The 25,404-nt window shown below is 47.1% G+C and overlaps 3 protein-coding genes and 1 long non-coding RNA gene across 4 annotated transcripts; 3 read left to right on the top strand and 1 right to left on the bottom strand.

The window, feature by feature from the left end:
- Positions 1 to 3,358: 3,358 nt before the first annotated feature.
- On the top strand, positions 3,359 to 4,473 carry LOC115583154 (protein PET117 homolog, mitochondrial-like). The gene is made up of 2 exons (XM_030419648.1): positions 3,359 to 3,542; positions 4,323 to 4,473. Exons 1-2 carry the CDS (start codon positions 3,447 to 3,449, stop codon positions 4,470 to 4,472), a joined length of 246 nt encoding a protein of 81 aa, XP_030275508.1. The 5' UTR covers positions 3,359 to 3,446; the 3' UTR covers position 4,473.
- A 207-nt stretch (positions 4,474 to 4,680) lies between these two features.
- On the top strand, positions 4,681 to 12,198 carry LOC115582944 (cysteine-rich protein 2-binding protein-like). Its single transcript, XM_030419202.1, has 10 exons — positions 4,681 to 4,961; positions 5,063 to 5,184; positions 5,296 to 5,417; positions 6,515 to 6,687; positions 6,773 to 7,207; positions 7,317 to 7,909; positions 8,297 to 8,430; positions 11,027 to 11,202; positions 11,296 to 11,486; positions 11,750 to 12,198. Exons 1-10 carry the CDS (start codon positions 4,703 to 4,705, stop codon positions 11,921 to 11,923), a joined length of 2,379 nt encoding a protein of 792 aa, XP_030275062.1. The 5' UTR covers positions 4,681 to 4,702; the 3' UTR covers positions 11,924 to 12,198.
- A 191-nt stretch (positions 12,199 to 12,389) lies between these two features.
- On the bottom strand, positions 12,390 to 25,268 carry LOC115582942 (double zinc ribbon and ankyrin repeat-containing protein 1-like). Its single transcript, XM_030419188.1, has 21 exons — positions 25,044 to 25,268; positions 24,542 to 24,656; positions 23,170 to 23,317; positions 22,669 to 22,771; positions 22,484 to 22,559; positions 21,191 to 21,297; positions 21,006 to 21,076; positions 20,629 to 20,746; positions 20,037 to 20,138; positions 19,710 to 19,793; positions 19,485 to 19,607; positions 18,707 to 18,868; positions 18,381 to 18,615; positions 15,626 to 15,729; positions 15,206 to 15,289; positions 15,033 to 15,126; positions 14,487 to 14,548; positions 14,248 to 14,325; positions 14,028 to 14,155; positions 13,673 to 13,747; positions 12,390 to 13,078 (listed from the first exon to the last, which is right to left on the bottom strand). The coding sequence occupies exons 1-21, from the start codon at positions 25,245 to 25,247 to the stop codon at positions 12,916 to 12,918; spliced, it is 2,436 nt and encodes an 811-aa protein (XP_030275048.1). The 5' UTR covers positions 25,248 to 25,268; the 3' UTR covers positions 12,390 to 12,915.
- Positions 13,439 to 14,010, top strand: LOC115583185 (uncharacterized). Its single transcript, XR_003984318.1, has 2 exons — positions 13,439 to 13,487; positions 13,642 to 14,010. It is a non-coding gene; the product is annotated as an uncharacterized LOC115583185 (long non-coding RNA).
- Positions 25,269 to 25,404: the final 136 nt, after the last annotated feature.

The following is a 25,404-nucleotide window of genomic DNA, read 5'->3' as shown; positions in this document are numbered from 1 at the left end:
TCCCAAACAGAAAAGGAATAGGAACAGAAACAGAACAGAATAGAACCAAACAGAACAGAACCAAACAGAAGGAATAGACAGAACTAAACAGAACAGAACTAAACAGAACAGAACCAAACAATACAGAAAAGAACAGAACAGAATGTTTTTAACTTAGAGACATTGTCCTCACATCAAACCTTCTGTGCTGGTCTGGTCTGTTCGGTTCTGGTCGGGTCTGGTCTGGATCTTGTCTCAGTAGAACCCAGCGGTGTGTCGGACCTTCAGTGTTAAGTGTTCCGGTGGGTCCAGAGTTCTGCTGACTGGTCCAGCTCCTCTCAGTCCGTCAGCCTGCTGCTGCAGAAGAGTCGTGGCACTTTCTCTGAACGGGACCCGAAGCCCCGCCCCCCGCCGACACCGACATCCTCATTGGTCAGCGGGGACGTCACTCGGAGACACTTGAGCCAAACGGATCGGCGGAGGCGGGAGCACAGCCGCTTGGCTTGATGGGAAGTGTAGTTAAAGTTCTGATCTTATTATCTGTGACAACATTCACACTTTATTTACATCTTACAAAATGTTATTACTCTATGATCACACGTTTCTGTTGATGTGAAAAAGATGTATTTATTCATTCATTTTAGAAATAATATGAATGATTGTTACCTCAGTAACTATTTCTTATTAAACCCTAACCCTAACCTGTATATTCGTCTCTTAAATTCTTCATAATGATTTTGTGTTATTCTTTTACCATGTACATCGTATAGGTCAACATGTGCAACCTATCTATTTATCTACTTATTTAGTCACTTATTCAACTATTGATCCTTGATGACACTCCTTGGCATTTTATTTATTTACTCTACCTTATTCCCTATCTATTTATTGTGTGTACTGTGCTGTTGTACTGTGCCAGTATGCAAGCTGCTGAAACCAATTGCCCCTGGTGGGATTAATAAAGTAGTCTGAGTCTGAGTCTGGTTTTTATGAAAAACTGAATAATGAGACCGGCAACCAACTGGTTCTGACCCAGCTCTGTTCTGGACTGTCTGCTGGACTCCACAGATGTGGTGGGTGAGAGGATATAACATATAACAAAACGTCATATAACATAACTTCATATAACATAACTTCATATAACATAACGTCATATAATATAACATAATATAACATGATATAATATAACATAATATAACATAACAACATGATATAATATAACATTATATAACATAACATAACATAATATAATATAACATAATGTAACATAACATAACATAATATAATATAATATAATATAACATAATATAACATAATATAATATAACATAATATAATGTAACATAACAACATGATATAATATAACATAAAATAATATAACACAATATAGCATACCATAATATAACACAATATAACATACTATAATATAACATGATATTATATAACATCATGTAACATAATAAATTATAACATAATATAACATAATATAATATAACATAACAACATGATATAATATAACACAATATAGCATACCATAATATAACACAATATAACATAATATAATATAACATAATATCATATAATATAATGTAACATAATAAATTATAACATAATATAATATAACATAATATAACATAACATAACATAATATAACATAATATAACATAACATAATATAACATAATCTAATCTAAAGACTGTCAGATTTTATGACATGGTTGTTTAAAAACACACATCATGTGGTCTTTGTTGTAAAGTTCAGAAGTTTCAGCTCCACTTACAGTATCTAAAACATCATTTATGATCTTTCCATTCAATCTAATCATTTATCTTTGTTGGTTCTGCCTGTTACATCCTGTTTACATCCAGTTTAAATCCCCTTCTCACTGTCCACAACCGCCTCCACAAAACATTAATACTAGTTTAGCAGCACTAATTACATGTAGGGCATATTATACATATTTTATATTCTCTATATATCATATGTTATACATGTTTTATATTCTATATATTATCTATATACATATTTACATTATATTCTATATATATCATATGTTACAGTATTTTATATTCTATATCTATTATATGTTATACATATTTTACATTCTCTATATATTATATGTTATACATGTTTTATGTTCTATATATTGTATGTTATACATATTTTATATTCTCTATATATTATATGCTATACATATTTATATTGTATTCTTTATATATTATTTGTTGTACATATATTATGTTCTATATATATTTTATGTTATACATATTATATTGTCTTTATATTATGTGTTATACAAATGTACATTATATTATATATATATATATACATTATATATTATACAAATGTTCATTGTATTCTATATATATTATATGTCATACACATGTTCATTGTATTCGCTATATATTATATGTTATACATGTTTTATTTTCTATATATATATTATGTTATATATGTACATCATTTTTTTTATACTTTATATGTTATACATATGTTCATTATATTCTCTATATTATATGTTTTACATATGTACATCATATTCTATAAATTATGTTATAAATATGTACATCATATTCTATATATACATCATATGTTATACATATGTTCATTGTATTCTTTATATATTATATGCTACGTTCTTTATATTCTCCATATATTATATGTTATACTTGTTTTATATTCTATATATATTATATGTTATATATGTATAACAATTTATTTATATATATTATATGTTATACATATGTACATCATATTCTATATATATTATATGTTATAATATTGTATGTTATACATGTGTACATTGTATTCTATATATCATATGTTATACATGTGTACATTGTATTCTATATATTATATGTTACACATGTGTACATTGTATTCTATATATTATATGTTATACATATGTACATTGTATTCTATATATAATGTTATACTTATGTACATTATATTCTATATTTATTATATGTTATGCATATGTACATTATACTCTATATTTATTATGTTATATATGTTCATTATATTCTATATGTTTTACATGTTGTACATGTGTACATTATATTCTATATGTTTATATGTTATACATGGGAACATTGTATTCTATATATTATATGTTATACATATGTACATTATATTCTATATATATGTTATACATATGTACATTATATTCTGTATTTATTATATGTTATGCATATGTTAATTATATTCTATATTTATTATATGTTATACATATACATATGTACATTGTATTCTATATATTATATGTTATACATATGTACATTATGTTCTACATGTACATTTTGTCCCAGTAGTCTGCGCTCGTCCTTGTGACCTGTGGTGCTCGCGGCCACCGCTGGAGGCGCTGATGAGACGGTTTGTTTCAACAGGACAGAATCACCACAGAAGAAGAAGCAGCAGCAGCGCTGGAGCCAGTTAGCAGCCCGCTAGCGTGAAGCTCACACTAACGTGATGTCTACAACCTCCAAAGTGGTTCTGGGAGTTTCTGTGGTTCTGACTCTGAGCACTGTGGCTGCTGTTCACCTCAAACAGACCTGGGACAGACAGGTAACCCGGTCCGAACCGAGTCGGTCTAATGCTAACACAACCAACAGCAGGGCTAACTGTTAGCTAGCAGTTAGCAGTGTAGGGAGTCAGTGAGGTCACAGGAAGTGACTGATCGATCAGTCCAGGCTGAGAGCTGTGTGAAGAACAAACTGCAGCATTTTAACTTTGACTGAACGAATCAGATCGATAGAAACACTTCCGCTCTGCGGGTCACGTTAATACAGCCTGAGGTAGACTTCCGGTACAGTCTGTACACACGGCGTTAGATAATGAAGATCACTATAGTTACATGTTATGATGATGCTGCAGCGGAGAGCAGTACTGTAATACTACCACCGTGTACAAACACTCACTACATGTGCGATATATTGACCTCAAAACCGGATGTTGTTGACTTTGTCACAAAACATTTCACTGTCTGGAAATGTAATTTATTTTGAAGGTCAGTGTGTTTCCTGTTGTGCTGAGCTGATGTCGATCAGCTGCTCATCTATTGATTATATCACTGACTGTTCTGATCATCGATGAGTCGTTTGTTGTTCAGTGCGAACTGAAGGACAAAACAAAACTCTGTGACTGATCTGCAGTTTTTAACCATTTTCAGACATTTTAGAGGCCAAACAACTAATCAATGAATTGATAGAATCATCTCCAGCCCTCACTGATCAGTAGAAGCTCTCAGTGTGTTTCCATGAACAGCCTCACTGAGCTGCAGCACGTCTGTCTTTGTTATTAACAAATAGTTTTCTGATTGATTATTATTGAATGTTTGTGGGTCAGCGCCTCCACGAGGGCGTGGTCAGAGATCTGGAGCGGGTGGAGAGGAAGAAGGAGAACCTGAGGCTGCTGGAGGAGCAGAGGACGCTGACCAGACAGCTGGAGGAGGACAGGCGGCGCCGAGAGACGGAGCTCCGCCCACAGGACCACTGACACAGGTATGATGCTCCTGTTCACAGAGGAGAGGACACTCTGATCTCACACTGTGTCAGGACAACAGAACAGAACCCTGGACTGTTTGTGAGCGTGGTGCCCTGGGTCCGGTCCACCTGTCAGCACCTTCTCTGCATCACTTACTCTATTTATTTACTTCTCTTACTCTACAAATTAATTTTTCCTGTCTTGGCCCGTTCGTCACAGACGGTCCAGCCCGACTCGACGTGATGGACAGCAGCAGCGAGCAGCTGGGTGGAGCGGAGGACGAGGCGACCTGTACGTCGGCGTCCGAAGGGCTGGAGGAGGGCGAGGTGGAGGGCGAGACGCTGCTGATCGTGGAGTCGGAGGATCAGGGATCGGTGGATCTGTCACACGACCAGAGCGGAGACTCACTGACCAGCGACGTGGGCGAGGAGGCTGACGGAGGCTGGGCCTGCGAGGACATGTCCTTCTACTGCGACCGCTGCCACAAGTGGGTCCCTGCAGGTGAGACGGCCAATCACAGCTCTGCTGCTCCATCAGGTGTCTTCCCCTCCAGGAACGTGACGACAGTTAACCTCAGGTGTGTCTCTGCTTGTGTTCTTCAGCTCAGCTCCGCGGTGAGCAGCCCAGCTACCTGAAAGGAGACAACTTCTTTAAATTTGTCTGCTGTGACTGCGCTGAGGACGGAAAGGAGAGCTTTGAGAGGATGAGACTCACCTGGCAGCAGGTACGACCTGCATCGTTCACTCACCTTCACACACACTGAAGGACACTGAGCTCAGTGATTCACACATGAACACTACAGCAACAGACTGAGTCTTGTCTTCCTGTGTGTCAGGTGGTGATGTTGGCCATGTACAACCTGTCTCTGGAAGGAACCGGCCGGCAGGGTTACTTCAGGTGGAAAGAGGACATCTGCGCTTTCATTGGCCGACACTGGAACTTCCTGCTGGGAACAAGGTCACCTTCCATCCTTCTGTCATTGTATTTACTCACCTGTTTCTTTTTAAACTCTTCATCTGTTTTTTACAACACGTTGGTAACAGATGTGTGAATGCAGTGACGGGATGCTCCTTCAGTTGAAGGATAGTTCTGGTTTTGATGTTTCTGGGTCTTATTTCAGTCCAGTATGTCCATCAGGGATCATGTACACACCAAATTAATGCCTGACATCAGAAAGAAGTGGAAATATGATCAAACAGGTTGTAAACAAACTACTGTATCTGCAGCTAAAACTAAAGGTGGCCAATAATCCATTTACAGTAAAACTGTTGTACAGCAGGTCGGTGTGTCATTATTTAAAGGTATTTTTCCACAGAAAACATGTTTTTATGCGTCTTAATTACACAAAGTCAGTGCAAAAGCATGAATACATGCAAATTGATGGCAGGTCTGCTCTGGAGGAGAGAGTTGGGGGCAGAACCAGAACTCGGACACATTAGATTCGACTTGTTCGCTCCACCAAACAGCATCCAGCAGAGTTCACTGGGAGCTGCCGGTCCAGGTAGATCTGTGTCGAGGTCGTAACAAATATTCAGCACTATTGGCTGCTGTAAACAATCAATGTCCACAGCAAGTCCAGGAAACACGTAACCAAGCCAAAGCAAACCACACTTCAACTTTTAATAAACATCCAGAACTTCACGACCTCTCGTCCTCACATCATTCTGTGGAACTTCTGTATGTTGTGGGCTAAGTTGTTCACGTGCTGGCGTTGTTGTGGTTGTTTAGAGTCTAAACTTTAGACCGTCTGAACTCTGGAGCAGAGACTGTTTCTACCACCTTGAACTACATTTAGTCTCTCAAATCTTAGATTCAGTTCCGGAGTTTCTCTAAAGGTTCTCAGAGACTAGTGTAGTTGGAACCGAGTTCCTATGGTGCAGGCGGTCCACAGATGACAAAGACACACATTGATAGATTCTACGGATATCAGGTGTAATCGGTTACAGCATAGTCAGATTGTGAATGGCTGCTGCTCCTGATGTGGTTCAGCGTGTCCAGATCCTGACTGAGTTTCCTGTGGTCGCGTGGGTCCTGGTGACTGTTTCTGTGTGCAGGAAGAAGACGTCGACATGGTGGAGCACAGTGGCTGGCTGTCTGTCCGTCGGCAGTCCAACCTTCTTCCGCTCAGGAGCTCAGGAGTTTGGTGAGCCCGGCTGGTGGAAGCTGGTCCAGAACCGACCTCCAACTCTGAGACCTGAGGTGGACAAATCCACCACCAAGGCTAAAGGTAACTTCCACCCAGCAGCACTGTAGTGAAAGGTTCCGGTCCTGCAGGTAACGACTCTGAGCTGATACTCTGTTGTCGCCTGCAGCCTCCAAACCTGCCGTGGACCCGATCATCACTGTGGAGGGTCTGAGGAAGCGCGGGGCCAGAAACCCTGTGGAGAACGCCATGCAGCTGAAGGAAAAACGTTCCCGCACTCAGGAGGCCAAAGACATCCGGCGGGCTCAGAAAGAGGCAGTGAGCGGCTACACCGACCGCAGCACCTCCTCCACGCCAGTGAAACTGGGCGGAGGCCGCGGCGGGAGCACCGGGCGCCGGCCCGACCTCGTCCTGGAGAAGGGTGAGGTCATCGATTTTTCCTCCCTCAGCTCTTCAGATCGAACTCCACTCACCAGCCCGTCACCATCGCCCTCACCGGACTTCTCTGCCCCTGGGACGCCGGCGTCTCACTCAGCAACACCCAGCCTGCTGTCGGAGGCGGACCTGATCCCTGACGCCATGCCTCCACAGGCTCTGTTCCATGGTGAGTGACGCTCCACTCACAGACCAGGGACAAAACAACTTGTTAAATGTCTGTCAGTTTTATTTGAGCGTGACGTAAACGCTGATGTCTCTGATGCTTCGACCTCCAGACGATGAGGAGATGGAGACGGAGGGAATGATCGACCCAGGGATGGAGTACATCCCTCCTCCCAGCGCCAACCTTGTTGCCCGCAAGAAGCTCCGCATAGCACCACCTCACATAAAACGTGAGGCAGACAGTGAGGACGATGAAGGCCGCGATCGTGGGGACGACTTTGAAGAGCCGGTCGGACCGGGTGAAGGTCCATCTCTCTCCACTGGGGGGTGTGCTAGTGCTGGAGGACCTGAGCGGAGAAGGATCACACATCCTGAGAAGGCAGACGGTTCTGGTGGTGTCCAGACTCCTCGCTTCTCCATGCTCAGTCTTTATGAGGAGAGGATGCTGCTGCGGCGGCTGGATGCCTGCCCGCTGGCCCTGGCTGTCACCCCACAGGCCAAACGCCTCCAGAGAAAGCTGCTGGTCCGCCAGGCCAAGAGGCAGAGAGGGCTCCCGCTGCTGGACCTCGACCGGGCCATCAGCGCCACCCTCAGCCTGGTGGGGGGGATCTACGGCGCCCAGGAAGTCGGGTCACAGACGCGAGGTGGAATCATGGGAAAATACTGCACCAACAGCCACGAGCTGCGTATTCTGGATCGCTTCCAGGTACCTTCATCATACATCCTGGTCTTCTTCGATCAAACACGTATGTCCTGTATCTCCCATTGAGCTGGTACCTCCACATGACCCGTCCTGACCCAGAACCCTGCTTCTGCTGGAACTTATTAATGATAAGGAACGATGGCAGCTGGTGCATTGCTGTTATAATTCAGATGTTTTGATTCTGTAAGTTAGTTTGACTCTTGTTCTGAACCTGTAGTTGTTCTCAGCTGCTGTCAACAGTGAGGAATCAGAGAAGCTTCAGTTCAGTCATTTAGAAACTGACTCAAATGAAAGTTTTCCATGTGAAACACTTTTGTGCTTCTGATTGTGTTGATGATACCGGAACCAGAACCACTAACGTAAACTTAACATGAATGTGTTTGTGTGCAGACCAACCCCTCCAGCCGAAGGGGCGTCCAGCAGCACTCCGTGTCTTTCTGGCATCGCCTGATGGGAGCAGAGGGCAGTTTGGACCAGAGCATCAAGAGTCCGTACACATCCCGCATCCTGAAACCGTACATCAGGTAAAGAGTCCCGAGACCGTACATCAGGTAGAGAGTCCTGAGACCGTACATCAGGTAGAGAGTGCTGAGACCGTACATCAGGTAGAGAGTCCTGAGACCGTACATCAGGTAAAGAGTCCTGAGACCGTACATCAGGTAGAGAGTCCCGAGACCGTACATCAGGTAAAGAGTCCCGAGACCGTACATCAGGTAAAGAGTCCCGAGACCGTACATCAGGTAGAGAGTCCCGAGACCGTACATCAGGTAGAGAGTCCCGAGACCGTACATCAGGTAGAGAGTCCCGAGACCGTACATCAGGTAGAGAGTCCCGAGACCGTACATCAGGTAGAGAGTCCCGAGACCGTACATCAGGTAGAGAGTCCCGAGACCGTACATCAGGTAAAGAGTCCCGAGACCGTACATCAGGTAAAGAGTCCCGAGACCGTACATCAGGTAGAGAGTCCCGAGACCGTACATCAGGTAAAGAGTCCCGAGACCGTACATCAGGTAAAGAGTCCTGAGACCGTACATCAGGTAAAGAGTCCTGAGACCGTACATCAGGTAGAGAGTCCTGAGACCAGACATCAGGTAAAGAGTCTTGAGACCGTACATCAGGTAAAGAGTCCCGAGACCGTACATCAGGTAGAGAGTCCCGAGACCGTACATCAGGTAAAGAGTCCCGAGACCGTACATCAGGTAGAGAGTCCCGAGACCGTACATCAGGTAAAGAGTCCTGAGACCGTACATCAGGTAAAGAGTCCTGAGACCGTACATCAGGTAGAGAGTCCTGAGACCGTACATCAGGTAAAGAGTCCTGAGACCGTACATCAGGTAAAGAGTCCTGAGACCGTACATCAGGTAGAGAGTCCTGAGACCGTACATCGGGTAGAGAGTCTTGAGACCGTACATCAGGTAAAGAGTCCTGAGACCGTACATCAGGTAGAGAGTCCCGAGACCGTACATCAGGTAAAGAGTCCCGAGACCGTACATCAGGTAAAGAGTCCTGAGACCGTACATCAGGTAGAGAGTCCTGAGACCGTACATCAGGTAAAGAGTCCTGAGACCGTACATCAGGTAAAGAGTCCTGAGACCGTACATCAGGTAGAGAGTCCTGAGACCGTACATCAGGTAGAGAGTCCTGAGACCGTACATCAGGTAGAGAGTCCTGAGACCGTACATCAGGTAGAGAGTCCTGAGACCGTACATCAGGTAAAGAGTCCTGAGACCGTACATCAGGTAGAGAGTCCCGAGACCGTACATCAGGTAAAGAGTCCCGAGACCGTGCATCAGGTAAAGAGTCCTGAGACCGTACATCAGGTAAAGAGTCCTGAGACCGTACATCAGGTAGAGAGTCCTGAGACCGTACATCAGGTAGAGAGTCCCGAGACCGTACATCAGGTAGAGAGTCCTGAGACCGTACATCAGGTAGAGAGTCCTGCAGACCAACCCCTCCAGCCGACGGGGCGTCCAGCAGCACTCCGTGTCTTTCTGGCATCGCCTGATGGGAGCAGAGGGCAGTTTGGACCAGAGCATCAAGAGTCCGTACACATCCTGCATCCTGAAACCGTACATCAGGTAAAGAGTCCCGAGACCGTACATCAGGTAGAGAGTCCTGAGACCGTACATCAGGTAAAGAGTCCTGAGACCGTACATCAGGTAGAGAGTCTTGAGACCGTACATCAGGTAGAGAGTCTTGAGACCGTACATCAGGTAAAGAGTCTTGAGACCGTACATCAGGTAGAGAGTCCCGAGACCGTACATCAGGTAAAGAGTCCCGAGACCGTACATCAGGTAAAGAGTCCTGAGACCGTACATCAGGTAGAGAGTCCTGAGACCGTACATCAGGTAGAGAGTCCTGAGACTGTACATCAGGTAAAGAGTCCCGAGACCGTACATCAGGTAAAGAGTCCTGAGACCGTACATCAGGTAAAGAGTCCTGAGACCGTACATCAGGTAAAGAGTCCTGAGACCGTACATCAGGTAAAGAGTCCTGAGACCGTACATCAGGTAAAGAGTCCTGAGACCGTACATCAGGTAAAGAGTCCTGAGACCGTACATCAGGTAAAGAGTCCTGAGACCGTACATCAGGTAGAGAGTCCTGAGACCGTACATCAGGTAAAGAGTCCCGAGACCGTACATCAGGTAGAGAGTCCCGAGACCGTACATCAGGTAAAGAGTCCCGAGACCGTACATCAGGTAGAGAGTCCCGAGACCGTACATCAGGTAGAGAGTCCCGAGACCGTACATCAGGTAAAGAGTCCCGAGACCGTACATCAGGTAAAGAGTCCTGAGACCGTACATCAGGTAAAGAGTCCCGAGACCGTACATCAGGTAGAGAGTCCCGAGACCGTACATCAGGTAGAGAGTCCCGAGACCGTACATCAGGTAAAGAGTCCCGAGACCGTACATCAGGTAGAGAGTCCTGAGACCGTACATCAGGTAAAGAGTCCCGAGACCGTACATCAGGTAAAGAGTCCTGAGACCGTACATCAGGTAAAGAGTCCTGAGACCGTAAATCAGGTGGAGGCTGTCAGGGCCTCTCATCGGCGGTTGGAGGTAGAACAGCAGTTGTCTTCGATATAATAAACTAAACTAAACTTCTGTCTGTGCTCTTCAGGAGGGATTACGAGAGTCGTCCAGTGAAGCTGAGGTTGCTGGAAGAGATCAGAGCTTACCCTCACAGGAAGGAGCCCGACTGGGTCCCTGAACCCAACGCCTCCATCGACTACTGCTACGTCCGCCCAAACCACATCCCTTCTGTCAACGCCATGTGTCATGACAGCTTCTGGCCAGGTAGCACACACCGACATTCTCCTCACTAAGATCCATCCGCCCGTGAATCTGTCCATCCAAACCTACCGATTGTTCGGTTCTGTCCTCCTCCAGGTGTGGACCTGTCAGAGTGTCTGCAGTACCCGGACTTCAGCGTGGTGGTCCTCTATAAGAAAGTTGTGGTTGGCTTTGGTTTCATGGTGCCAGACGTGAAGTACAACGAGGCCTACATCTCCTTCCTGCTGGTGCATCCTGAGTGGAGGAGAGCCGGCATCGGCACCTTTATGATCTACCATCTGATCCAGGTGAGGCTCCAGACACTGAGCACAAGGTTCTGATGCAGCCGGTACCTGAGGTGGACAGACTGTCAGTGATGACATTTACGTCTGTTTAACAGTTTATCAGATTGTCGTCCCTAACAGTCAGTTAGACGTTAAAACATGCAGGTTGAAAACACACACAGCTGTTTATAATCCTCAGTAATCATCTTCTGCTGCTTGTTGTGAGCAGACAGCAGAAATACAACGTGTTTGACCTCCTCTGAGCTGAATGTTTCGGTGTTTTTCAGACGTGTATGGGCAAAGACGTGACTCTGCACGTGTCGGCCAGTAATCCTGCCATGCTGCTCTACCAGAAGTTTGGCTTCAAAGCGGAGGAGTACATCCTGGACTTCTATGATAAATACTATCCTGTGGACAGCACCGAGTGCCGCCACGCCTTCTTCCTCCGACTGAGGCGCTGATGGATCGACATACACCAGTTCTGGTCCACCTGCTGGATCTGAACTGCAGAGACGGAGATCTTGAGCAGCACAATGCTGGCTCAAAGGCACCTGGATGGCGATTGAACCCTCAGCAGCCACCGTCTGCTGGAGCCCGACGACACTGAAGAAAACTAGAACTAATAAACACAGTGATGTATGTTGTCGGGTCCGTCAGTGATCAGCTGTGCACGTTCTGACTGACTTCTTTTTTTTCATTATTTCATTTTCAGTTCAGTAAATCTGTTTGTCCTCGATGGAGTGTGTGTTTGTTTTATAGCTGCTGTTTCTACATTTACACCTCAGACAAGACTTCATGTCGTCAGCTGTTCAGAACAAACGGATCAGCTGCTGATCAGGGTTTGGGTCAGCTGAGAATAACTGTCAGTACTTTAAATAAAGATCCAAGTTTTTAAACATCAGAACCAAAAACAGACTTCAGTCAACAGACGCTGTTAAAGTTTTATTCAGTAACAAAGTCAACATGTTCTGCACATCCAGTCAGATCCACCAGCAGCACAGGACGGGTTCTGCTCAGTCTACAACGGCCCAGAACCAGAATAATGTTGACATTGTACATCTGCAAACCACAGACACGTTAAATCTGTCTGCATGTCAGATCAACATGAAGGTGACGCTGGTGCCGCAGCAGCTAGGTGAGTCCGCTGTCGGGTCAGAGCCACTGTCGGGTCAGAGATGTGCTTGTGACAGAACATGTTGTCGTCACTCTAACCAGGTGGTTCTGTATCTTGACCTAACCGGACCACAACATGAACTGAGCCTGTAGAAACACAGCTGCGACGTGTCTGTGGTTTGTAGATGAATCTCAGCATTTATTCTGGGGAACAGGTCAATAATGGAGCCGGGCCACAGGAACCGATCCAAACCCTGGTAGTGTCGTTATTCTACGAACACGACATCGACATTAAAGTCTTTCTGAGCCGTTAAAACAAACCCGTTTGTGTCGTTCTCAGTCAGAACACGTCCAGGTTCAGTTTGGGTTTGCCCAGTTTGCCCAGTAAGTCCAGTCCAGTCTGAGCAGCCAGCAGAGACACCATGTTGTTGCAGCCGGAGCGCACCGCCACGTCGTACGCCGTCTGACCGTCGGCGTTCCTGCGCCTCACGCTGGCCTTACAGCTGAAAACAGAGTGACAGGTGAGACCAGAGTGACGGGTACCAGATGAAACATTACCTGGAGGAACCGGCTGGTTCTGTGGTTCCAACACTGTTAGAAACATTTGTGATGATGTGAGAATCAAGGTCTATGAGTGTGTGTGTTCCCACATGTGTGTGTGTGTTCCTACGGAATCAGAATCAGAATACTTTATTGATCCCCGGGGGGAAATTTTTTTTGTTACAGATGCTCCATGCAAAGCAGAAATAGAAATACAGCGTGAATGGAAACAAGAGATAAAGATAAAGATATAAATGAAATATTAAAGTAGACAATAAAGGTGTGTGTGTTCCCACAGGTGTGTGTGTGTTCCCACAGGTGTTTGTGTTCCTACAGGTGTGTGTGTTCCCACAGGTGTGTGTGTTCCTACAGGTGTGTGTGTGTTCCTACAGGTGTGTGTGTTCCCACAGGTGTGTGTGTTCCCACAGGTGTGTGTGTTCCCACAGGTGTGTGTGTGTTCCCACAGTTGTGTGTGTGTTCCTACAGTTGTGTGTGTGTTCCTACAGGTGTGTGTGTGTTCCTACAGGTGTGTGTGTGTTCCTACAGGTGTGTCCTACCTGAGCAGGACTTTAGCACACTGCAGCCCTTCAGAGCCGCGAGCTGCAGCTTCATGCAGAGCGGAGTTCTTCATCCTGAGGAGGAGGAGTTCACCTTCATCACGTGTGACATCATCAGAGATTATATGTATATTATATCACACTACACAAGTCAGATCAAAGATCAGGAAACTGATCAGTACATCATTGATCTGTTTCCTTTGTTTCTGATTGGTGGAGACACGCAGGAGGTGATGAGCTGTGATTGGCTCAGTCATCAAACAGAGGAGCAGAAATAACAATAATATCCTGAGAATTCATTTTGTTTCATGTTGTTGAATAAAGTTTGAATAAAAACAGTTTTATGTTGTCTTACTGTCCCGACTGCTCGTCCACGTCAGCTCCTCGCTGCACCAAAACAGGAAGTACATCATGGTGGCCGTTCACCACGGCAACCGCCAGAGCGTGTCGGCCATCACCGCCACAGCAGGTGGGATCCGCCCCCTGGTGGTTGATGGGAAAACAAACAGACCAATCAGAGTCAACAGAGTCAGGAGATCCAGAGGCGGCTGCTGATTGGCTGCAGAGGCTCGTACCTGATCCAGGAGCTGCTGGATGGTGCTGATCTGACCTCGACCTGGACCCAGTTCCTTCAGTAACTGAAGGTCTTTCACCTGGAACCAGAAGAACCAGGAGAACCAGGAGAACCAGGTTAACAAGGTGAACCAGGTTAACAAGGAGAACCAGGTGAACCAGGAGAACCAGTGTCACTCGGGTTCAGATCAAGTTCAGTTTCTTCTTCTGAATGATCAGTTTCAGAAACACATTTTCTCACCGGAGGTTTGGGCGCCAGGTTCGGTTTGGGAGGTTTCATCACACCTGTGGACGCATCACTTCCTGTCAGACACAAACAGAACCACTGAGGAGACTCGGTCCATACAACAACATCAACATTTAATATTTTCAGAAGACAATTTTTCATCTTAAAATGTCAATTTCCGTTTTTCTAACTGTTTTATATTCATATTAGTGTAATAAAATAAGAATCTTTTCATTTTCTTGTCTGTCTTTTTTAGTGATGATTTAGTTTTTTGAGTCATGACTTAAAATATCCCCTGCAGGCCACCGTCTCCTGATGATGCCACATGTTAGTTATTCGTGAAGACGGAGGACTTAATGACTTGATGTTCTGGATACTCGTCAGGTTTCTAACATGTTGAAAGTCTTGTTCCATCAACATGTGAAGTTGTTCCTCTGTTGACTGGAGGCCTTGAGGACTTCGTTCACGGGACACGATGTAGAACCCACTGAGGTGATATGATTGTGGTTCTGGGCTGAACTGACATGATGAATTTAAAAAACGTTTGCTGTTGGTTCTTACTGAGTCCGCTGCTGTCGGAGGATCGCTCTGTGATGCTGCTCAGAGTCTCGGTCCGATCTGCTCTCAGTCCAACGCCATCAGCTGCCGGATCCACCTGAGACCAAACAAACCGTCAGCCCACACTAGGCTCAGCAAACACACAATGAGTCCAGCTGACGTGTTGTACAACGGACCTGGTTCTCCTCCCGCCCGGCCGACACAAAGCTGACGGTCACACTGACCTCGTAGCGATCTTCCTGAATCACAGCAAAAACCATCTGAAGGAACACAGCGCATCATGTGACAAACAGGAAGTAACTCACAGTACTGCTTCACCTGGTCAGGTATGTACAGCAGTCTGAAACTGATCCAGTCACACAGTGTTAGTTCACTTCAATCATTTGAAATTTAAAGGAACAGTTCACCAGCATCAAGGTGGAAGTCAGGTGAAGTGTGGTAGTCCACAGAACAGTTCTGGAGTTTCACAGTTTAACAGAGCTGCAGCGTTCTGATAAACTTGGGGGAAAGAAAATTACTAGATTTAACTTTTTTGGTGAACTGCTCCTTTAATCCCACAGGTGATGTCACTAACAGACAGGTGAGGTGAGGCGTACCCGGCCCAGACGAGGCTCTCCCAGTAGAGCCCTGAAGGGGGCGTTGTTCTGAGTGTAACTCCTCAAATGTCCACACACATGATCCAACTGCCTCCTCCAGTAACCTGAGGACATGAACGCATCATGAGACCAGTGTGACAGACCCGACCCCCATAGTGGTGTCAGTGGTGTCGGTGGTGTCAGTGGTGGTGTCGGTGGTGTCAGTGGTGGTGTCAGTGGTGTCGGTGGTCTCGGTGGTGGTGTCAGTGGTGTCAGTGGTGGTGTCAGTGGTGTCTGTGGTGGTGTCGGTGGTGGTGTCAGTGGTGTCGGTGGTGGCGTCGGTGGTGGTGTCGGTGGTGGTGTCTGTGGTGTCGGTGGTGTCAGTGGTGGTGTCGGTGGTGTCGGTGGTGGTGTCGGTGGTCTCGGTGGTGGTGTCAGTGGTGTCTGTGGTGGTGTCGGTGTTGGTGTCAGTGGTGTCGGTGGTGGTGTCTGTGGTGGTGTCGGTGGTGGTGTCGGTGGTGGTGTCTGTGGTGTCGGTGGTGTCAGTGGTGGTGTCGGTGGTGTCGGTGGTGGTGTCGGTGGTGGTGTCGTTGGTGTCAGTGGTGGTGTCAGTGGTGTCTGTGGTCTCGGTGGTGGTGTCAGTGGTGTCTGTGGTGGTGTCGGTGGTGGTGTCAGTGGTGTCGGTGGTGGTGTCTGTGGTGGCGTCGGTGGTGGTGTCAGTGGTGTCGGTGGTGGTGTCTGTGGTCTCGGTGATGGTGTCGGTGGTGGTGTCAGTGGTGTCGGTGGTGGTGTCTGTGGTCTCGGTGATGGTGTCGGTGGTGGTGTCAGTGGTGTCGGTGGTGGTGTCTGTGGTGGTGTCAGTGGTGTCAGTGGTGTTGGTGGTCTCGGTGGTGGTGTCGGTGGTGGTGTCGGTGGTGTCAGTGGTGTCGGTGGTGTCAGTGGTGTCGGTGGTGTCTGTGGTGGTGTCAGTGGTGGTGTCGGTGGTGTCGGTGGTGTCAGTGGTGTCGGTGGTGTCTGTGGTGGTGTCAGTGGTGTCGGTGGTCTCGGTGGTGGTGTCGGTGGTGGTGTCGGTGTGTCAGTGGTGTCTGTGGTGGTGTCGGTGGTGGTGTCAGTGGTGGTGTCAGTGGTGGTGTCGGTGGTTGTGTCAGTGGTGTCTGTGGTGGTGTCGGTGGTGGTGTCTGTGGTGTCAGTGGTGTCTGTGGTGGTGTCGGTGGTGTCTGTGGTGGTGTCGGTGGTGTCAGTGGTGGTGTCGGTGGTGGTGTCAGTGGTGTCTGTGGTGGTGTCTGTGGTGGTGTCAGTGGTGGTGTCGGTGGTGGTGTCAGTGGTGTCTGTGGTGGTGTCTGTGGTGGTGTCTGTGGTGTCAGTGGTGTCGGTGGTGGTGTCAGTGGTGTCTGTGGTGGTGTCGGTGGTGGTGTCTGTGGTCTCGGTGGTGGTCTCGGTGGTGGTGTCAGTGGTGTCGGTGGTCTCGGTGGTGGTGTCGGTGGTGGTGTCGGTGGTGTCAGTGGTGTCTGTGGTGGTGTCAGTGGTGGTGTCGGTGTGTCAGTGGTGTCGGTGGTGGTGTCGGTGGTGGTGTCAGTGGTGTCTGTGGTTTCGGTGGTCTCGGTGGTGGTGTCGGTGGTGTCAGTGGTGTCGGTGGTGGTGTCAGTGGTGTCTGTGGTGGTGTCTGTGGTGGTGTCAGTGGTGGTGTCGGTGGTGGTGTCTGTGGTGTCAGTGGTGTCTGTGGTGGTGTCGGTGGTGTCAGTGGTGGTGTCGGTGGTGTCGGTGGTGGTGTCGGTGGTGGTGTCAGTGGTGTCTGTGGTGGTGTCTGTGGTGGTGTCAGTGGTGTCGGTGGTGTCGGTGGTGGTGTCGGTGGTGGTGTCAGTGGTGTCTGTGGTGGTGTCAGTGGTGTCTGTGGTGGTGTCAGTGGTGGTGTCGGTGGTGTCAGTGGTGTCGGTGGTGTCTGTGGTGGTGTCAGTGGTGGTGTCGGTGGTGTCAGTGGTGTCGGTGGTGGTGTCAGTGGTGTCTGTGGTGGTGTCAGTGGTGGTGTCGGTGGTGTCAGTGGTGTCGGTGGTGGTGTCTGTGGTGGTGTCAGTGGTGTCAGTGGTTTCGGTGGTCTCGGTGGTGGTGTCGGTGGTGTCAGTGGTGTCGGTGGTGGTGTCAGTGGTGGTGGTGGTGTCAGTGGTGGTGTCGGTGGTGGTGGTGGTGGTGTCTGTGGTGGTGTCGGTGGTGGTGTCTGTGGTGTCTGTGGTGTCAGTGGTGTCGGTGGTGTCGATGGTGATGTCAGTGGTGTCGGTGGTGATGTCTGTGGTGTCAGTGGTGTCTGTGGTGGTGTCGGTGGTGGTGTCTGTGGTGGTGTCGGTGGTGTCGATGGTGGTGGTCAGTGGTGTCGGTGGTGATGTCTGTGGTGTCAGTGGTGTCTGTGGTGGTGTCGGTGGTGGTGTCAGTGGTGTCTGTGGTGGTGTCGGTGGTGGTGTCAGTAGTGTCTGTGGTGGTGTCGGTGGTGGTGTCGGTGGTGTCTGTGGTGGTGTCGGTGGTGGTGTCGGTGGTGGTGTCAGTGGTGTCGGTGGTGGTGTCGGTGGTGGTGTCAGTGGTGTCTGTGGTGTCGGTGGTGGTGTCAGTGGTGTCTGTGGTGGTGTCGGTGGTGGTGTCAGTGGTGTCTGTGGTGGTGTCGGTGGTGGTGTCAGTGGTGTCTGTGGTGTCGGTGGTGGTGTCAGTGGTGTCTGTGGTGGTGTCGGTAGTGTCGGTGGTGGTGTCAGTGGTGTCTGTGGTGGTGTCGGTGGTGGTGTCAGCATCTGACCTCTGCCTGGGCTGACAGCAGTCAGTAGCTGTCGGCCATCTCTGGGCGCCTGCTGCCTGCTGAGTTCTCGCGCCCTCTGTTTCTCTTTCCTCTGTAGCTCAGTGGATGATGGGTAATAGAGTCCAACGGTCTGTGTGCACTGCTCTGCAGTGGGTGTGGTCATTCTAACCCTGGGGGCGGGGCCAGAAGAGGGCGTGGCCTGAGAGGAGACATCATGGGCAGGTGTGGCTGCAGCCTGCTCACACACAGGGAGACAACAGTCAGTCTAGTGTGATATTCAGAATTATGAACTGAGTTAGCAACATGACATCAGCAGTGAAGCATACCCGTTTGGTGGTGGCGCCTCCAACAGGTCTTCTGATGTCACCATAGGATGTGGGCGGGGCCGGTGCTTCCAAAAAGATGCCGCAGGCTGTGCAGAAGAAGGCGTATGGGTCTCCGCTCGCTCCACATCGGCAACAAATCACACATCTGGCTGCATGACCAGGCTAGAAACACAAACATCACATTACTACATTTCCCACAATGCTTCTCTCTCCAGGCTAGCTTAGCACAACGACTGGAAGCTAGGAAACACTTCTCCATACAAAAAAATTCAAAAACAGAAAACTCACAAATATTGACAATTTCCAACCACAGAATTCATACAAAGCTATTCCACTATCAATACTGAGGAGTGATGCTAATAATAGCTAGCACGCTACTGTTACTGTTATGTGTCCAGCATAGAAACGGTGCAGGTTTTAGCCTAGCTGCTAGCTTAGCTTAATGGAGGATTGTGGTTTTAGCCTCTGTGCTAATCAACTATTAATGCATTTTTACAACCTGGACCTGAAGCACACTTTAAAATACAGATATACAAACTTTATTAGCTACTTATTAGCTTTATTGCAGTTTCAGCTAGCATGTAGTTACTTAGCTGCAAAGAGCTACGACAGAGCAGTAAAAACCCTCTACATCTGTGAAACCCTACAGGTGAGCAGGTGGGTGTGGACTCTGAGTGTATTTCTCAGGTGAGACCAGGACTGGTTGCTCAGCTGGACAGTGATGTTTGTTAACACGGTGACCTCAGGTGACCTCAGGTGACCTCAGGTGTGTCCTCACCTTCGAGCCACACCAGTCACAGAATCTGGCATCACGCCGGTTCACACGTTTACATCTGGAGCAGGACAACATCCTGCTGTCTGCTGACCGGACAGAGGGGGCGCTGTCCTCCACACACACGGGCTGCAGCAACACACACACACACACACATTTTACCTGTTAAAGCGCCAGTGTGTGTGTGTGTGTGAATGTGTGAGTGTTTGTGTGTGAGTGTGTGTGTCTCACCGGCTGCAGGCGGCTCTCGCAGGTCAAACAGCTGGAGATGTGAGCTGGATTTCCACTTCCACAGCTAACACACACCACATGATCCTACACACACACACACACACACACACACACACACCACTGAGTGAATGTAACGAGTAATGAGTACATTCACTCCATATTTCCATTTTCTGCTACTTTATACTTCCACTCCATTTATCTGATGACTTCAGTAACTAGTTACTTTAGAGTTTACATTTTTAAATGAATTGATTTTCTCATCAATCAGGTAAAAATCAGCTGACTCACAGTATACGTGTGTGTGTGTGTGTGTGTGTGTGTGTATACCTGCAGTGTGTGTGTGGCCTGTTGATGGACGGGTTCCTCACAGATTAAACAGGTGTGTGTGTTTACAGAAACCAGTGTGTTACAGATCACACAGCAAACCGCCTGAAAAAACACACACACACACACACACACACACACACACAGACACGCACACACACACACACACACACGCACACACGCACACACACACACACACACACACAGACACGCACACACACACACACACACACACACAGACACGCACACACACACACACACACACACACACACACACACACACACACACACACAGACATGCACACACACACAGACGTTACTGACAACAGACGACCAGGAAACAACAGAAGTAACCGCTGCACCCTTTCAAAGTAAAGGTCTGGTAGAGGTCCAGTCCTCAGAGTTGGCAGAGACAGTCACACATGAACAGAACAGCTGTCTCTATTATTTAGTCCACCCCAGGACTATCAGAGCCGGACTGACAGAAACAGTACAACACAGCACAAACATGATCGGATCAGCACTGAACCAGGTGAACAGAATCACCTGGACACTGCTCAGTGTCATGTGGGACGGACAGGTGTGGGCGCAGTACCTGTCCTCCGTCAGCAGGGGGCCGTCTGTGTGCAGCTAACGGACCGGCTGCAGCTCCACACTGAGCACAGAACCGAGCCAACGGGTCAGAGGGACGGACACTCAAACACTGAACACACCTGGACAGAGAGACAGACAGGTAGAGAGACAGACAGACAGGTAGAGACAGACAGGTAGAGACAGACAGGTAGAGAGAGAGACACAGACAGGTAGAGAGACAGACAGACAGGTAGAGAGAGAGACAGGCAGGTAGAGAGAGAGACAGGTAGAGAGAGAGACAGGTAGAGAGAGAGAGACAGAAGGTCAATAAAGACTGAAGGAATGAAAATAAATATTTAAAGCTGTTCCTCAGCGACACGTTAGCGTCTACGTTCGTACCTCAGGAGGTTCGTCTCTCGGATGAATCGGGCCGTCTGTGTGCTGCTCAGCTGCTTCAGCGCTCCAGAACTCTGACAGACAGGAAACAGAACAGAACCAAAAACAGAAACAGAACCAAATAAGAGTCAACACAGAACATTCTGTAGGGTTAGTCTGGGTCAGCTGGTTGTGTTTGGTCCGTTTACCGCTGACGGGGAACGTTGAGTTTGGGCAGCCGGGTTTGGAGAACCCAGTCGACCGTTGAGGAAACGAGGACCTGGTTTAGGAGAGATATTTCCCATCATCCTCGGCTCTGAAGACAAACAACAGGACAGGAAGAATGAAGTGAAATGAAGTGGTCACTGGACACCTATGGAGCTAGAACAGTCTCAATATTATTCACAAATAAATGCAGAGGGACTTGTATCCGCAAAGCTGGATCCGTATCTGTGCCTCTAATTTGCAACTTGAATATCATCATTTGTTCATCAACTTCGTATCTTTCAGTGGAAATATATTTGTGAATTTCCACCTATTTGTGTGGATACTTTTGAGACTCTTCTACCGTGCTGTTTCACACAAAATCCACAAATGCAGCGCGCAGGTGACTCGTAAAATGTCACTCGACTCGTGTCTCGTAAAACACAATTCACAAATCAATGCAGAGTGATTTATATCTGTTAATCTAATCTGTATCTGAGACAAATGGATTTATATCTGTAAATCTGAATCTGTGCCATCTAACTTGTATATCATCATTTACATATCAATTTAGTATTTTTCAGTGGAAATATATTTGTGAATCTCCATCTTTTGCTGTGGATCTTTTTGAGACTGTTTTTCGCGCCGTTTCGTGTCACACAATTCACAACTGGTGTGTCTTCAGTAGATGGTGCTAATGCAACATTTATAGACGCTGTTATACTAAACAGATGATTCTTAGTAGATTTGCGCACTAGAAAACAACATGTGGCTGATTTGACCAAGCTAACGCGAACCTCGGCTGGCTTGGCCACAGTTACGGCTCTGAGTGCCTTTTTTTTATAATTAATAAAGTGTGAATATAGCAGCATGGAAGCAGCTAGTTAGCTAGCCATGCTGCTGCTGCCCCTTCATCAAACAGGCAACCAGTGGCAGCACTTGGTTTGGTCTTCTTCATCTTCTTCTTCTTCCGTGTAGTATAACAGCATCTATCAATGTGGCATTAGCGCCATCTACTGGATGACACACGAGTTGTGAATTGTGTGACACAAAACGCCATGAAAAACAGTCTCAAAAGTATCCACAGCAAAAGGTGGAGATTCACAAATATATTTCCACTGAAAAATACAAAGTTGATGAACAAATGATGATATTCAAGTTGCAAATTAGAGGCACAGATACAGATCCAGCTTTGCGGATACAAGTCCCGCTGCATTTATCTGTGAATAATATTGAGACTGTTCTAGCTCCAGACATACAGTGTTGGTTGTGTTTGAATAAGAGAAGTCAGAACAGACCTGGAGGCCTCAGTGAAGAACCAGCAGGGCTCTCGGCGGACGACGAGGTTCCTTCAGACGGACGCTGAGCTGAAGACTAAAGACAAATGAATGTGGACTGTGACAATAACTCCAGGGACCCGTAGGGGGACTGAGACCCGGGGCTGATGGGAAATGTAGTCTGGATCTGGAGAATGTTTGGTTACCTGCTGGTCGCTCTGCAGGAGGTCGTCTACGTTCTCCTTCAAGTTTGAATCCACAAGTTCAACAGAGAAAACCTTTGTCACTGTGGAGCTCTCTCTGCCATCACTGCAGACGCACAGGTGAGACAGACAGGTGAGACAGACAGGTGAGACACACAGGTGGGACAGACAGGTGAGACACACAGGTGGGACAGACAGGTGAGACAGACAGGTGAGACACACAGGTGAGGCAGACAGACAGGTGAGAGAAACACACAGACAGACAGACTACATCAGTCCAGTAGTGAACAGTACCTGGAGGACAGGTGAGATGATCACAGAGAATCACACTGTGTTTATGTCTTGCTCAGGTTTATTGGACCTGACTTGTTGACACAGTCCAACCTCATGGATGGATTCTGAGACAACAGAACCCTGACCCGTCCCACATGTGGCTGTCAGGCTTCCTACCTGTTGGAGAGCGTGTGTTCTCCTCTGTGAGGGTGTTGTGAGGTGAGCAGTTACCTGGTGACAGCTACAGCTCTGACAGACACCCGGCCAGCTGGCAGCAGGACGGGCTCGCTGTACTTCCTGCTGCTGCCTGCTGGACCGCGCTGCGCCGCTGCCGGCCTCGACCCATCCAGACTGTAGAAGATCAGAACTCCAGGAGAGTCTGCAGGGGCAAATACACCTGTTATACACCTGTACTACACCTGTACTACACCTGTTATACACCTGTACTACACTTGTACTATAGCTGTACTACACCTGTACTACACCTGTCATACACCTATACTACACCTGTCATACACCTATACTACACCTGTACTACACCTGTACTACACTTGTCATACACCTATACTACACCTATACTACACCTGTACTACACCTGTCATACACCTATACTACACCTGTACTACACCTATACTACACCTGTACTACACCTGTCATACACCTATACTACACCTGTCATACACCTATACTACACCTGTACTACACCTGTACTACACTTGTCATACACCTATACTACACCTATACTACACCTGTACTACACCTGTCATACACCTATACTACACCTGTACTACACCTGTGCTACACCTGTCATACACCTATACTACACCTGTACTACACCTCTGCTACACCTGTCATACACCTATACTACACCTGTACTACACCTCTGCTACACCTGTCATACACCTATACTACACCTGTACTACACCTCTGCTACACCTGTCATACACCTATACTACACCTGTACTACACCTGTACTACACTTGTCATACACCTATACTACACCTATACTACACCTGTACTACACCTGTCATACACCTATACTACACCTGTACTACACCTATACTACACCTGTACTACACCTGTCATACACCTATACTACACCTGTCATACACCTATACTACACCTGTACTACACCTGTACTACACTTGTCATACACCTATACGACACCTGTCATACACCTATACTACACCTGTACTACACCTGTACTACACTTGTCATACACCTATACTACACCTATACTACACCTGTACTACACCTGTCATACACCTATACTACACCTGTACTACACCTGTGCTACACCTGTCATACACCTATACTACACCTGTACTACACCTCTGCTACACCTGTCATACACCTATACTACACCTGTACTACACCTCTGCTACACCTGTCATACACCTATACTACACCTGTACTACACCTCTGCTACACCTGTCATACACCTATACTACACCTGTACTATAGCTGTACTACACATGTACTACACCTGTATGACACGGTGTTTTACAGGTAGGAAGTACTGTACTACACCTGTACTACACCTGTAGTACAGCCAGTACAGGTGTAGTACAGCTGCCACACCACGACAGACAGGTGAGGTTACCTGACTGGATGGACACAGGTGTGTTGGTGTCGATGTGGTTCTTGGCTCGGTGTCGGTGGATGATGGGAATGATGAGCGGGGCGGACACTGCTCCTGCTGTCATGATGACGACTGTCTGTCAATCAATCAATCAATCAATCAATCAATCAATCAATCAATCAATCAATCAATCAATCAATCAATCAATCAATCAATCAATCAATCAATCAATCAATCAATCAGCAGTGGACTACTCAGATCATTAACTTCAGCAGTTGAACACAACGATGTAAAAAGTCCTGCAGGTAGAATTCTACAGGTGAAGTAAGAGTATGTTGACATGTACGTGACGGGTCTAAAGTAAAAGTGGAGCCAGTTATTATATTATTATAATATATTATATTATCTGTTAAACATGTTTACAGCTCGATCATTCTGATTGGTTCACCGTGACGTCATTCACATCCCAGACAGCTGTCTGACTGTCTGTGCGTGTAAACACCAGGAACATTAAAGATCTTACTGCAGATGAAGGTTCAGATGAAGTTCTGATGAAGGTTCGGATGAAGTTCATATGAAGGTTCAAATGAAGTTCTGATGAAGGTTCGGATGAAGTTCTGATGAAGGTTCGGATGAAGTTCAGATGAAGGTTCGGAAGAAGGTTCTGATGAAGGTTCGGATGAAGCTGCTCCTCCGAGCTGGCGTCTGTGTACGGAAGCGTCTCCATAGCAACGAGCGCTGCCCTACGCGCATGCGCCTATTCGCAATGTATATTCTTATTAGAATTTAATCAATTGAAACTAACTTTTTTCACCATGTATATAATTGATAACATCGGTAAATCTAAGTTTGCTCCAGTCGTCACGATAAGTCCAGAAGAGTTC

The sequence above is a fragment of the Sparus aurata genome, chromosome 1 (assembly GCF_900880675.1).
Source record: "Sparus aurata chromosome 1, fSpaAur1.1, whole genome shotgun sequence".
Classification (NCBI taxonomy): domain Eukaryota; kingdom Metazoa; phylum Chordata; class Actinopteri; order Spariformes; family Sparidae; genus Sparus; species Sparus aurata.
The sequence above is the reverse complement of the archived record's forward strand: the minus strand, read 5'-3'. Positions and strand labels throughout refer to the sequence as shown.